General features: G+C 43.1%; 1 protein-coding gene across 1 annotated transcript in view; it reads left to right on the top strand.

Moving 5' to 3' along the window:
- Positions 1-11,860, top strand: part of LOC113493757 (lachesin-like) — a 58,015-nt gene extending 46,155 nt beyond the window's left edge. Inside the window, exons 3-9 of the mRNA XM_026871762.1 lie at positions 8,727-8,866; positions 8,940-9,080; positions 9,707-9,800; positions 9,891-10,084; positions 10,164-10,269; positions 10,487-10,658; positions 10,839-11,860. Of these exons, the coding sequence (XP_026727563.1) occupies positions 8,727-8,866; positions 8,940-9,080; positions 9,707-9,800; positions 9,891-10,084; positions 10,164-10,269; positions 10,487-10,658; positions 10,839-10,872 (881 nt within the window). The 3' untranslated portion in view covers positions 10,873-11,860. The remainder of the gene's footprint in view (positions 1-8,726; positions 8,867-8,939; positions 9,081-9,706; positions 9,801-9,890; positions 10,085-10,163; positions 10,270-10,486; positions 10,659-10,838) is intronic.
- Positions 11,861-15,775: the final 3,915 nt, after the last annotated feature.

The following is a 15,775-nucleotide window of genomic DNA, read 5'->3' as shown; positions in this document are numbered from 1 at the left end:
CAGCATATCGTGTAAAACCTTGTGTCCTACGAGTCAGTGTAAAATAGCCTATTTCAATTTGTACTCATTTGTCATGGATACTATTTTTATGACTACTCAATATCTGTCGAGCGATCCATCACACAAATATGTTCTTTATAATTTTTCTTGACAAACAAAACATGAATTTAAGTGGGGCATCGAATATAATTCTATCAGGACTATCAGGGCGATCCTTATCGTTACCGACAGAGCGGCGTTCAATCGAGCATCGGTATTTTATTTTATTTTTATTACCGCCATTACAAGATGAGCCCCAAGCGCGCTCGCTCAGCGGCGTGTTGTCTGATGTACGAGCGATGTCAACACACATCAACACTGCGCTGTAATCTGCAATACGTCTCACTACAACACACAACACGCTGTCACCATGATACGTCAGCATCATCATTATGCTCATCATAACAAAATACTCACATCTGTGCGAACCGTTTGATGTCACTCGTGACTTTTCCTCCGTTTGTTACGGAACAAAATGAAACTGTTCATTGTGCAAAGTGATTTACAAATCATACAAAACCTAAAGTAACAGAACGTCTAACATTGTCAGAGCGTTGATCTTTCAAATACAAATACGACTTAACGATAAAAGGGGATTAAATTTGAAATAGAAACGGAACGTGAACTATAATTTGCAACTGTACCTACATTTCAACAAGTTTGAAAATGATCTGTCGCCGAGCAACGGAACAACGTCGAACTAAGCTAATATCGCAGTAACGAGCTATTTCTGAGTCAACATTATTTAATATTAACATTATGAGCTGGTTCCCGTGGCGAGCGCTCCTTGTCAAACTTGTGCGCGAGTGTCCGCCGCCCGAACCGCCCGAGATCTCTCTTCTTGTGGACGTATCTATTTTTTTTGAAAGCATAAAAAGTCAGGTGATTTAATACACGATTTAGTGTTTCTCTTCTACAATGTATGTGAACTGTATGGACTCACATAGGACGTAGTAGCATCATAAGTGAACGTACATATTATGATCAGAGCGGGCTGACGCGCCGTCATATATAACGAGAAAGAGGAACATCATGACAAGAATGTACATCAGTTAGAACGACGTGTATACATATCATAAATAAATGACACCACACATTGGACCATATCGTTACATGAGCTACTATCTACAACTGCTAAACACTGAATACTGTCGTAGTTTTAAGTTACATTTTTGATGCAAATCGTTTCTAGCTTGCACCTGAGGGAATAATATCAGAAATGTTTTAGTTCGCCCGAGCGCCCGATACAAACATCACCAGCTTAATTGCACCCTAGATACCATCTGACAGACGATTAACTAAACTAATCACCCTTTTACGTAAAACCTGCGCCCAATATTTCATTCGCAACCCGTTAGGATTTATATTGTTTGTATAAGCATAACAAGTTAACGAGAAAGAAGTTCAGTGCTCCAGCTTTATCCACACTGGTTAAGTGAAATCACACCGTCGTCAAATGTGAACACACGCCCTAGTGTCCGTCAGTATGATAAAAATGGCATACCATTGCTTCCACAAATAATAAGAAAATATATAAATCCAGTAAATTGATTATAAAGTTGTGAACTAGCTGAGGTAAGCACACGCGAGCGTTGAGTCCACAATAAAACTGCTCGTCATTCGTCATACGTCTGTTGGAGACTCCGCTGACGTAGCCCCCCCCCCCCTCCACCCCACCACGTCCCGCTCTCTGTTCCCCCCCCCCCTGCCGGCCTCAGCCACATTGAATAGGTTCCGTTGAAAAATATGTAAGAGCAGCAGAATCTCGCGGCGGAGCTGGCTTTCATAAATTATCGCTTTAAACCTTTAGATATTCAGTAAAGTGCTGCTTCACGGCCAGCCTTCACACTGTGGCCGCGCTGCGCTTGTACCTAAACTTATGTAGTTGTTACACTTTGAGGCATTCCCTGCCGCACTTTGTATGGTTATGATCATTTTAGTACATACTTTTGTTCGTCCACAACACCGCGCGCTACACCTCGCGCTCGCACCGCTCCGCCGCGCTCGGAGCTCGGCTAATGAGGCTGACTTATCGTTATTTCTAGTTGAATTTGTTTGAAAGAAGTCGTAAAAGCTTCGGCAGAGCCATTCCATAACTATTAACGATGTTGTTTAAGTCACTTGTGTGAACGTCGCCCCGTTGGCCTCGATCACAATATTATGTAAAAATAAAGGTCCGCCTCGCCTCGCAATTTAAAACACCCTCCTCCTTAAATTTTCACCATTATTGTTCTAGCTAGACTGTCATTCAATATTTAAAGTTGTTATATTAAAACAGCAAAATTGTTAGTTAAAAAATAAATATTTGCATTGTAACTATCGTAGTTTGGTTCTCACTGACGTTTAGTTCGAGTTTCGTGTGAAGTCCGCTGGCCGCTGGCCGCGACAACTCACTTCGGCTTAGATTAAGTCGGCGTTACGTTTTAACGCGGCTTTAAAGCGCGCCGTTGTTTGTCCAGCGATTAGGGCAACCTTTGTCCATAGCGTGTAGTTCCCGGCGCGGCCGCGCTCTCCACCGGCGCTAGTGTGCACAACGCCACTGTAGTCAGCGGCACGAACGCGGCAGGTGATAAACAGCAATTTGTTGTACGTTCCATGAAGACAAAAAAAAAATGCCCTAATAAAACTACATATTATATCAGGCGTTCATCATTTGTAAATTTTGAGCGAGCAAACTTATGAAATTGTAAAGAATTAGAATGGTTACTGAAAACAGCAGCATATTTAATTTCAAGCGGTTCAAAGTGGAAACTCCTCACACGACTATCACACACACAAGTTGAACGCGCCGCGCGCCGGCTGTTCATGTGACACACGGCGCACTACTGACTTACTACCTCACGGAAAACATTTACAAGTGATGACAACGCAGGACACCTGGACACTGTCCAAAATTGTTTTGGGTGGAGTCGTGTGGTATAAAGTGGGGCAAAAACATCCTAACTTTATAATAGTCGCGAGGTAAACTATAACTATAAGGAAAGGTTTTTAATCGTTTCCTTCAATGGGACGAACAGGAAAATTGCTAATAATTTCAATGTAAAGGGGTGTTCCTACTTGTACAACGGCAATAACATAAAATGGCATTAACTTGACTTTAATACGTACCCTGCTTCCACTTGTTAACCAAGTTCTTTCGTAATGAAAGGGCCTTAATGAACTATACATTTTGCTAAATCACCGGCCGTAATACTTGGGGCGTCTTTTTATCCTCACCTCCCGAGCAGCGCGTGCTAATTGTACCGATGACGTCACCGGGATCCATTCAACTGACCTGCATTTGTTCTGAGGTAGAACGTTAACGATCACAAGATATTGTACGAGTAATCTATCATAATCATTACGTTGTTGGACGATCTTCTATTAAAGTGACCATTTGACACTAGTTTTAATTTAAGTAAAAAGATTTTGCGCTAGACGGTCAGGCTACAAGCTACTCGCACGCGGCGCGCAGTGACCGCAATTGCAGTGCGCGTGTCTTTTATGAATGCTCAAAACTAAAAAACAGGTAGCTGTTCGCAGCAGCTTAATCGTAATTCAAAACAATTAAAGTCACTTCATTTAAAAATCTCTTGGTTCTTGTCAAGTAGTTGATCTAATTATTATTTGACATAGATTATATTAATTATGCAGATTTCTAACTGACATGGATTATATTATACGGGTGTCTACCGACAGTACTTACTGTAGCAGTTTCTACGCGCTGCGCACAGCCGCGCCGCGGGCTTAAAGGAATTTAATTTTACTCCAGCTTTCCAATTAAAAACTCCCACATAACACTGTTTGAATTAATGCTACGACTAAAACGCCACCAAAACTAATAGAAACAAATTCCGTAGCGCTTCGGTAAGAGGCGGTGACGTTGCGTAGCGACGTTCTCTCCACGTGACGGTCCTAACCGAGACCCGTTTGATTTAAAACTACTTTATGTAATCTCATTTGAATTATAATAATATCACTCTACTTCCATTTATAATCTTGTTTCTGAATAAGAATATATTATATTTAACAAGTTTTATTCAGTATTTTGGGCAATGAATTATTGCAAGAATCCAAATAATTAGCAGTAGTATATTATCAGCTACAGTGACGCTCCACCTCATACGAGAGCTGGCGACACTCGCGCCTGTCGTCCAATTTACACTGTAGCTATTTTACAACCCAAGGAGGGAAAATAGTAATCCTTATTTCGTGAAACATAAGATGTTCCTGACTTTATGGCGCCTTTTATATTTATAAAGTAGATCTCGCTGCGACCCAGTTCTATTGACGTGTGATTGCATCAGCTTCTACTTAATAAATATTAATGATTGCCGTCATTAAGGTGTATCATCACGATCTTAGTCGTTGCCACATTTCTCACTCCCACAGATGGACCCCCCTTCTCCCTACACCCTTTGTCTCACGACCAGGTTGCAACAGCAGTAGTAATTGTAAATCAATTGGTTGGTGAGCTCTGCAGTGCGCCTGCAAAGTAACTGTTGCGTGGAGATGTGCAGATATAATTTGTGGACTGAGTGTACGCATAGTGTGCCCTAAGCACTGTAACCAGTGTTTGTGTGACGACTGTTTTATAAAGACCGTTCGAGTCTCAAATCTCAAAACTTAATGAAACAAAATTAAAAGATTAAGTAATCTAAATACCCACGTTTTAAATGTCAATTCATTTTTTTTTCTCAAAGTCGGTTCAGCCCTTTTGGAACCCGATGAAAATGCAACTTACAATATTTTCATCGGGTTTCAAGCTACCCTGAAAATTTCGGCCATCTAGCTATCGAGAAGTGCCTCAAAATTGAGTTGCAAAAGTCCAACGCGAACGACAAACAAGCACGAACCAACCACCAACAAAAACGTGGGAAAATAGCAAAACCTCTTGACATTGTAGTCTGTTTAGTGTACTTACAGTGCCCAATGTTCTGAAATAACGTTTGGAGCCGTTGCTCTGAGTAAATCCGGTGCCAATATCATTTTAATATTTAAACTTCGATTCCTACACAATTCAAAAAAATATCTCGCTATGTCCTACTCATAAATCTTTCTGAATGAATGTCGCGGGTGTTGTGCGGGTGTCGTGCACTCGGAATGCGCAGCCGACACCACTACAGACCTGACTGTGTGTATATCTGGTGCAGCGCCGCTTTACATAGAGAGCGGCGTCTCGGGCGGTGGCTGTTTGCCTAATTTCTATTTAATTACTCGCCGCTCACCGGTGAATAATTTCCTTTATTACTCCCTCGAGCGCTTAGAGCGCCGTAACACTCACTTAAGCGCTCGTAAACTATTTGTATTATTTGCGACTCGCCCACCGAACATCATTCAAACGACTTATGTACTCTGCAAGAAATTATTTGTGGGGTATTATTGCACAACACGGATTAGGTAACAAAGTATGGACGGAGTTAAAGTCAAGAAGCGGAAAAAACCAGGTGGAAACTGTATTGTTTTCACATGTTAAGTATAAGTAGGAATCTCACCTTAGTTAGTAAATGAGTTTTTTATACGTGAGAATCACATGACATTACAGTGTCTCTTAGTTAGTGCGTAACAATTACATGCTGATGTGTGCAAAGCCCCGTCACGACTGTACGCACTCACCATCGCTCACGTGATACGCGCCATCAAAAGGTATTCACTCCACGTCCGCCTCCCTCGCCTGCCTCATACACTAGTCTATATTAATTCTGACGTCACGAGCTTACACCGCCGCTAAAATAGCAGTCGTCGTATTAAAATACGCGATTCATTTCCGGCGAGAGCCTCTCAACCAGGCATTAAATATTTAACGTCTCCACGCGGCGCAAAAACTGGCGCAGTGGGCTTAAGGCATTCATCGCGGGCGCCACACACCGCCGCCGCTCCGCACCGCTCAGCTCCTCGCATAGCGGCTAATGAGCGGAGCGAGCCGGAACATGTCACCTCATCATATTCAATGTGCTCCCGTAGTACATTATTCATTGGCGCGCGGTCTATTATTATACTTCACACGTATTACTCGGCCACTTGACAAGAGAATTTTTAAGGCTTGTTTTGTCTCATAATAATCAAGGATTCTTTTACATTATAGCTACTTAGCTATTAGTTAGCTTTCAGTTAATGGCTGCCACAATAAAGCAGTAGATTTATTCAAATTGTTTGATAGTCATTCGGAATCGACCTCACAGGTGTAAGAATAAGGCTCCTGTAAAGCTTCGGACATTTGTTTTAGCGTTTGTTTGCGTTTCGCAACTGCGAGGTGGTGATGAAATAAAAACCCATTATAATATTACGGCCAGCTGTATATTTGTTTTGTTATAATGTCGGAACGCCACGCTATGAATTTAATATCGCTCTCGAGCCGCCGAGTGATTTAGTGCGATGTTGTGTGTTGCAAATTAAAGGGAACATTCTGTTACTACACGACGCAACAGTCTGAATGTGGCCGCGGCATGCGAGCGCACCCGCGCTGCCACACAGAAGGCAGAAGGCTCACCTGATACACTACACTTATTCCTCACACAGAAAATAGTCCATAAATATATACGTATCGCCTGGCTACATCCCTACAAACACCGACTAAGAATTCGGGAAGTGTTTGAGTCAGTAACTGTGAGAACCCCCGCGTTAAACTGCTATGGTAATATTACTCGCGAGTGGAACATTATGTTAAGTTGCATGCCGCAACTCATAACTCAACCGCTTCTCAAGCGATAAATATCAACATAACTGTTTGTATAACAAACTAGTTTGCAATCGCGAATAAGAAAATGGCCAATGTTGTATTTTTACAGGCAGCAAGGAGGGAAATCTGTATACCGCCAATTTATTATTATACGCCATTGTTATGTTATTTGCTTGGCCTTATTTTTTAATCATTATAAATGTAGTTTGAACATCGGTTTTTCAAGTGCCTAGATTGTCTAGAAATCAATAAAAAGCGTCTATTAATGATCCTTGTATTTAAACTGTATGTAATCTCTGTCGGTCTAGTTAGAAATACTTAGTTTTTAGTTATGGTTTACATTGTAACACTTATGTTGAAATAAATTCTATTCTATTCTATTCTTTTCTATTCTATTCTAAATAATTCAAGCGATACTGAAAAACTCACGCTGGCATTCCGCCTAACACATTTTCACTTTCTAATTACAAAACAGAAGAGTAATACAGCTATATGGTATATAATACATTATGGTACGTGTACAACATATAGCAGGTACTATGTATAAGGATTTTCATGCACTTATTGAAAAAAGACGTGAGCGTGTCATCGCACGGCCTGGGCTTGCATCTGCATCTTCTTGCATCTTCAAACTGCATACTTGGGGTTTTCGTTTAAATACTGTATCTAATTATTTTTTTTCATCTTAATATGCTACTCATTTTAGGAATGTGAAAGTAGGTACATTTGACAGCACCCCTATTTATTGCTACCACAGCGACATATATTGGAGGCTATTGCTCCAATGAACAGAGCATGCCAGTGACTAGTTCTCGTAAAACGGACGGCTCAAGAATTCCTAGTTTAACTAGTAGAAGGTGACATGTGGGGCGCTGCGGGGCTGTAATAAATAGAGCTCGTGAGGTCCGCATGTGCAGCCGCGTCCCTGCGCCGCCGGCCGCCTGTCAATGTGTCGCGCCGCGCTGCTTCGACGACAGATTGCGATTCTGATTGCAGCTGTAATTAAACCCCGGACCGCCCCCCCCCACGACCCCGCCCCCGCTTGCCACATGAGCGAGCCGGCAGCGCCCAGCGCCCGCGCGATGCTTGCCTCTTGCCGGCTACTGTATGTAACACTGCACTATTCCCAATATACTTTCTAGTGAACATAAATACCCCGTGACACCCTCAAAGCTATTATCGTTAACTCCTCAGTCATCTTCACTGGCTGAGTGACTAAGGAATATGACAATTTCGAATTACAGATGTTATGCCTATTGGGCAAAAATATTTATTTACCATATTGAGGAAATGAAAACGACTGAGAATCATCCTAATTAATTATCATCAAAAGTAATTAATTAACATAATTGGAGAGAATTTATACAAAATGCTGAGCAGCCGAAAGAACAGGTTTTAGGGTAATTTACATAACCGACCAATAAATTACGTCATATCGCCACGCGCCGTAGCGAACAGAAGTGCGTAGCAAAGGCGTAGCACTTACACTAAGAAAGCGTCAGAAGGCAAGCACTACCTGAACATTATAAAATATTATATTTATTCTTTACAACAGATGTTGAAGTATATAGACTAAGACTGTTAAAAACGGGGATAATAACATACATGCTATATGCATTTGCATATTATCTTCTCATTGCATTTTATTTTTTCGAAATATTACTATTTGAAAAACAGTGTATAGTGTTCGGAGTCCCAGGCTCGGCCGGCCAGGGCGGGCGCGGCGCCGGAACACGACGAGGTGGGATGATTTGGGATTTCATTTCCATCCTCAATATCCGGTGCAGACGGGTAGCGTCGATAAAAACTAAATTTATTCCGGAATACGACCTCCGATCCCGCCCGCCCTCGTCCGCAACTTCCGCCCCGCTGCCGCCGCGTCACCCGCCCTGGTATGTGTCAGCATAGTTGAAACTTTGGTTGGTCTATAAAAAAAACATGTGTGATGTAAATTAGTGTATAGTACACTTCTCACTCGCACTGAATGTCATCGTCCGACTAGTTGTTAACCATCGTTGTTTTGTTGCAGTGCTGTCGTGCGGCGAGGCGGGCGCGGGCCCTCGGCTGCACAAGCGCTACGTGGGGCTGTACACGGGGCCCTACTTCGACCCCTCCGCGCCCAACAACATCACCACGCAGCTCGGCACGCACGCCTACTTGCCCTGCAAGGTGACTACTCAAGCTGTTGCCCTGCCAGCTGACGGTGACGTCACACTCTCACGCGCGGTGTAACACGTTGCAGGTGCGGCAGCTCAGCAACAAGTCGGTGTCGTGGATCCGACGCCGCGACGCGCACATCCTCACCGTGGACCGCTTCACCTTCATCGCGGACGAGCGCTTCCAAGCCTTCCTCGTCGAGGCCACCGACACCTGGACCCTGCAGGTCTGCCATCGCTAATAAACATCATCATATATACTGGTGCTGCAATTTCTATCATTTTTTAATTTTGGAGATTTTTGTCAGTTAAAAATGATAAAATCGGGAAATTCATTGTATGTCAAAAAGTTGGGCTTACTAGAACTAACGGTAGTAGCAAAATGAGCTACACTCTCATCATATATTGTGCTCTCAAAGTGCTGATCTTCAGCCTTTCCTACTTCAATAGCTGCAGCTGAAGTACATCATAATTATCTGTCAAAGGCATAAAAATAAAGTTAAACCTTTCTTACACTTATATATGTAGAGATACCCGAACCACCCTCATGCGTGTTCCGCGGGTCATGCGTTATCACTTGACAAGGGGTCGTCACTACTTCTCCGGACAACCTGTATATATTATATATTTTTCGTGTTTGTTCGTTTGTATAGTTCGTGGTGGGATTGTCCCAGGGCTGCGATTGTACTGATACGGATTCAATAAAAAATTTAGACAAATATTTGTGTCATCCACAACTGCTTGATGTAAGCTTTGACTTCGTGCATGAACACACTTTGTTTGTGAACCAGGCACTAGGATTCTAATAAAGAACTGCGAAATGTAAGTTGAGAAGGCTGGTTGTTGGTTACAGGTGAAGTACGTGCAGGCGCGCGACGCCGGCGTCTACGAGTGTCAGGTGGGCACCGAGCCCAAGATGAGCCACTTCGTGCAGCTCAACGTAGTAGGTAGGTCACTCCTCACACCTTACTGGTTACATGGAACTTTGCTGGTATTTGCTAAACGGGTAATAACAATCGAATTTGCTGTCATTGCAGTGCCAAAGATCGAGATTGTGGGCGAGTCGGACCTGTACGTGAAAGCGGGCACGACGGTGAGCCTGAAGTGCGTGATCACGCAGGCGCTGGAGGAGCCCGCCTACATCTTCTGGTACCACAACGACGAGCGCGTGCTCAACTACGACAAGAGCCTCGTCGAGATCCGCATGGAGCGCGTCGCGCCCGACACCACGGTATGACCCGCCCCCGCGCCCCCGCCCTGCGCCCCCGCCTGTGTGAGCGCGTGTGTGTGACCGAGTCGTTGTGTTGCAGGTGGGCAACCTCATCATCTACAGTCCGCGGCGCGAGGACTCCGGCAACTATTCTTGCTCGCCCTCCAATCTTGACTCCGCCTCCGTCATGCTGCACGTGCTCAGCGGTCAGTATCCCGGTTTGGAATCCGACAAAATCATTTCTTTCTGTCGAATTTATAGTTGTTACAAATGTTGATGCATAATGTAAAAAAAAATATTAAAGTTGGCTCCAGCAAAGCACATTTATTTTATAGAAACGCTATAATAAAAAAGGTTAAAGTTACATGCTTTCATTTAGTTTGACCTTTCCCGTTTTAAAAGTGGTAAATGTAACAAATGCAGGTGAACAGCCAGCGGCCATGCAGCACGGGAACGCGGCGGGGCGCGCGGGCGGCACGCCGCCGGCCGCGCTGTTGCCGCTCTGTGCGCTAGGCGCCGCGCCCGCGCTGCTGCCGCTCTGTGCACCCGCGCTGCTCAGGCTACTGCTGCTTCTCGTGGCCGCACTACTCTTTCCGTAAGTATCTACACTTTATAGAATTTAAAAGGTCTTTGAAGCTGATGAATTGAGTTGATGATCATTCTGTTTGTCCTGTTTACACTTTTTCTACTAAAAACAGCCAGCCAACATAGAAAATTATTTCTCAGTTGACGTAAGCGTAACTATCCCAGTAACTTTGCATTTTTTCATCCACAGGTTGATGTGTCACGACGAAGATGACGGCAAATAGCGGAGCGAGGTGTGAGCCCAGCGCTTCGCCGGAGTGTACAGACAGTGCCGCGCGCGCGAGTGTGAGTGCGCGAGTGAGCGAGTGTGTGTGTCACCTCACGTCCAACACTACGCATCCGATGCATAGTGGTTAAGTTAAATGTATTGTATAAATTTCAAATGTATTACTTAGATAATCGAACGGTCTGTCGTACGCGTTGTGATATGAACGATGTGAGAACATAAATTTAATTGCGAAATTATTCGTATCGGTACCTACCTACTAAAATTTATATTATGGGAAACAAAACTATGTACATAGGCTGACGAGGTGAGCGAAGCTGCACCCAGAGCGCAGCTCCGCTCGGCTGTCCTTCACATTTGTAAAATTGTACATATTATTATAAATGATTACTATTAATTGTATTTATAGTAACATTAATTAATCTCCGCGCGAATGTTGCGATGCGGCATGTTATGTGTGTCTCCATATGAGCCAGGCGGCATGAGTACGGCGCGTGAGTCGCACCGCGTGAGTCGCGCCGCGTGGTTCATGCCGCGTGGGCATAGGCACGCGTCAAGCCGGACCGTAGCTCTGCGTGACTACTCATAGTAACATCGAAATCGTTTTAACCGCTGTGGTCCGCAGAACGCCGGCACTCGGACATTTGTTTAACAGTACAAACTGCAACGGAATTGTATCGTCTGTGAATTGACCGAAGTATTATAATGTGTCGTTGTTAAGCGAGCGGTCCCCGGCGCGCTCCTCTCGAATGTCTAGCGTTGTATTATATAGTGAGTACGGCACGGCGCCGCGCTGAGAGCTGAGAGCTGTGCGGGAGGCAGCGCCGGGGGCCGCGCGCCCCGCACCGTGATTGTTTCTTTAACTGAATGCATGTCGAACAGTGGTCCCGAGTTGAATAAGTTTGGTTTGTTGACACTGTTACTGCCTCACTTGTAAATATATAAATGTAAGTAATACAAAATAAAGATGAAATCGTTGAAACATTGTCAGTTGTGTTACTGCGGGCCTTACCGCCTCCACTCGGGCTCTTCAAGTGGTAACTAATATTTACCGGATTGTGTCAAAGTAAAATCGGAATAGCTTTATTTTTTATTCTTTTGATTTCTTTCTTCGTATTATTAACACCCAAATAATTGAATTGATTTTGCGTAAATTTTGCTGACGCGGACCATTCTCTTCGTATGTTTACACTTGCCTACTGGCAATAAGAGCTTACTTGCCTGAGATAATGTATAAAATTTTGGTGTCAGGGTGTACGTAATTGAACTCCTCCGAAACGACTCAGCTCCAATTCGGTAGGTCTTAGAATCGGACAACATCTATTTTCCATACCCCCTTTTTTCATTCCCTAGAACCCGATTGTATGGCAAAACACCATTTGCTGGGAGAGCTAGTATGTGTATAAAAACAAAATTATCTTTTCAATCTTTTCTTACAATGTAATTTGATGTCCCACATGAATAACTAAATGGTATATATTCTAAAGTCATACAGTATCATCACTATCAAATCAACTCTACTCTGAGGTATATTACTGGTAGTGTCAGGAACGAGTAGCGTCGGGCGGACCGCGCCAGCTGATCCCCGGACGCCTGTTATTACTATGTAATATAAAAACTAAAGTAAAATAGTTTAGTTTTCAAGTAAAATATACACTTCTCATCAAAAAAATCGAAACACTTTCCTTTTTATTGTTTTTGTCCTAATTTTTTACAAAAGAGAATTAATTCCATGAAAAAATAACATTATTGTGTAGCTGGCAGTTTGGTCATTACAGTAAGAAGAAAAAAATCAAAATTCGAAATTAGAATTTCATTTGTTTATCCTATAAATGAAATTAATCACTATTTTGAGACAAATGTGTATTTAGGGTTGGAGTACGTTTCTCGTTTAAAAACTAAAAATTAGCGCTTGTCTTTACACTTTTTGTTTCTTATTTCATTTACTGTGAAATTGGGGTTGTTTGGGACGTCTGAAAAAACTTTTTTTTCTAAAACATATGGATACTTCGCCCGCAGAAGCCGCCCAAGTGGTGGCATTGCTGGATTCTGGACTTAGTCAGCGTGTTGTGGCTGCAAGCTTGCATCTAAGCTTATCATCTGTTCATAAAGTCTACAAACGCTATCGGGAGACTGGTTCGTTCACGCGCCGTTCAGGATCTGGCAGGAATCGGGTCACTTCTGAACGAGATGATCGATTTCTTGTAACAACTTCTTTACGAAATCGACGCCTTAACGCTTTTCAACTGCAGCAGCAGCTTCGCGTTGTGCGAAGAGTAGCTGTAAGTGACTCTACAATAAGAAGATGCTTGAAGGATCGCGGATTGGCATCGCATAAGCCAGCGAATGGGCCGAAATTAACTGCAGACCATCGAAGAGCGCGCCTTAACTTTGCACGCGAGCACCTAACTTGGTCATACCTTCAGTGGAGCAAAGTACTGTTTTCTGATGAGTGTACAATTATGCTGTATGGTAACGACGGAAGGAACAAAGTCTACAGAAGAGATGGAGAACGCTTTGCACAATGCTGCATTGAAGAAAAGGTCAGCTATGGAGGCAGTTCGTGACGGTTTGGGGAGGAATCAGCGCCGACGGTAAGACAGGACTTGCCTTTGTGTCTGGGCCACGGCTGCCTGCACTAAACTCTCATCGGTACATCGAACAGTGTCTTGAACCTCATGTGATGCCCTATGCACATTTTATTGGCAACGACTTCATATTCATGCACGACAATGCTAGAGCTCACACCGCGGGCGTCGTACGAGATTATCTTACCGCAGTCGGTATCTCCATTATGGTATGGCCAGCAAGAAGCCCGGACATGAATCCCATTGAACATCTATGGGATGAATTAAAGAGACGAATTCAAGCAAGAGATCCAGCCCCAGAAACACTTAGCCAGCTGCAAAATGCAATCCAAGAGGAATGGGATAATATACCACAACATGTGATCGTGACTCTCATCCAATCGAAGAAGAACCGTATGGAAGCAGTAATAAGAGCTCGCGGAGGGAATACAAGTTATTAAATAAACGTTTCTTAATTTTTTTTTCATTTACGCGTGTTGTTTTACCCAATTCCTTCATACAAAATACGAAACCTATGAAGACTTAATTTGAATTTAGAACATTAACATTAGGATTTAAAAAGCTCATACTATTCATTATTAAATGACAGTTTACATTTATTCCTAAATATACACATTTTTCTGATAATCCTTATCAAGTCATAAACTGCGAGGTGTTTCGATTTTTTTGATGAGAAGTGTGGATCGCTGTGCGCATCATAAAATAAAACGCCAGTCATATGTGCGTTCTCGTCGTCTTGAGGTGCACTTAACTGTAGCAAAGAACGAATTTCAACCAATCACGAGTGACGGCTATGACGCGATGCGCTGCGTGCCAATCACTGCTCTTTATCCACCCCGCGCCTCACTTCATACCGCAAAAGGGACCCAAAAAATCACTTCTGCGCAAGGTCAGCTCAGCTGCGGTGAAGGTCAGCGCTCAAGATCCGTGCCGGTAACTATACCTAATGTTAGCAATGGTGTGGAAGAAAGTGCAAGTAAGCCTTCTTTAAATGTACTGGAGCGCTATCCTTTTTGCTCTCACGCACGGTTTAAAGTAAGCGGGGTCTGAGTGTGCATATTGGAAAGGGCCATACAGCCCTGAGTGCTCACGCAGACCCGGATACGCAAGTAAGCACTACAACGTCTGGACCTGTCCTTCTTTACAGTACAACAGTTAACTGGATGTACTCGCCTTGCTGAAAGAGAGGACTCACTAAGCGCCTGGGAAAATCTTTTCACCGTCCAATACAGTATTTTACGTGTCAGCAAATTTGGCTTCAAAAAAGAGTTTAACAGTTGGGCGGTTAAGGATAATTGCTATTTTTTGACACAAAACTTCACCTAAGGAAAATGTATCTCCTACCTGGTCGCAGGCAAGTTAGATAAGTGATAAAGTGGCACCTCGTCGCTCTCGAGTGCGGAAACCCCATACCTGCTGTCGGTCTCTCCTTTCCTGTCCTACCTGATCTGAATATTCATACCCTCACTATTATTATTAATAGGTTGAGAACCCCCAACACTTATAAGATCTTACATGTTTGGAAGCTAGGGAGTCCAGAGGATGCTGTGGATGCAAAAAGTGCATCAGGCCCGCTATTACTCGCAAAAAGTAGTGGTTGGATCAAGAAAAATATGAATTTAATGATCGACTACTAGTAAGACTTTCAAAACATGGCGGCAAGATGGCGGTTTTTTTTTATTTAGACTCTATTTCACCACCCCCAAATAAGGTCCCGTTAAAATACTTGAGAGATTATTTCATACGAAGAATGTGAAATTTTTCAATTTATTTGCCAGGTACTTGTGGCTAGTCAGTGATTGTGAAATAGGCGCTTATAATACTTAAATGTATAATATTTTCGAATTCTTTTTTGACCCATTGACTGCACGAATCTGTACAAGGAGATGTATGCATTAGGGGTTGATTTTGACAACTGACCAGGGCGTCAAATATACTGAGCCATTATGACTCGGTATGAATTGCCTTCTTATCCTGCGCGTACTCAGTTTTAAGGCGTTTTGCTGCTAAATGCTAAAGATAACAAATTGGTTGGGTGACAAACAAATATGTGGGTACCCATCATCAAAGTTATTTGTGAACCACTAACAATGCTATAAGTCGTTGCCAATCATCAGACTTTATTTTCAGTATGTGATTATATAGCAGCAGCAGAAAAACATACTCGCGACCCCGCCGCATCAGATTATTATTTAGGACTCCGGTTGGGTCCGAAACTAGTCGGGCAATCTTGATAAATACGCGTAAGATTTTAAACCATCTGTGGAATTTTAAACTTTCTATCCTTCACGGTTCATGAGGTACAGCTTGGTT

This window comes from Trichoplusia ni, chromosome 5 (assembly GCF_003590095.1).
Source record: "Trichoplusia ni isolate ovarian cell line Hi5 chromosome 5, tn1, whole genome shotgun sequence".
NCBI lineage: Eukaryota > Metazoa > Arthropoda > Insecta > Lepidoptera > Noctuidae > Trichoplusia > Trichoplusia ni.
The sequence above is the reverse complement of the archived record's forward strand: the minus strand, read 5'-3'. Positions and strand labels throughout refer to the sequence as shown.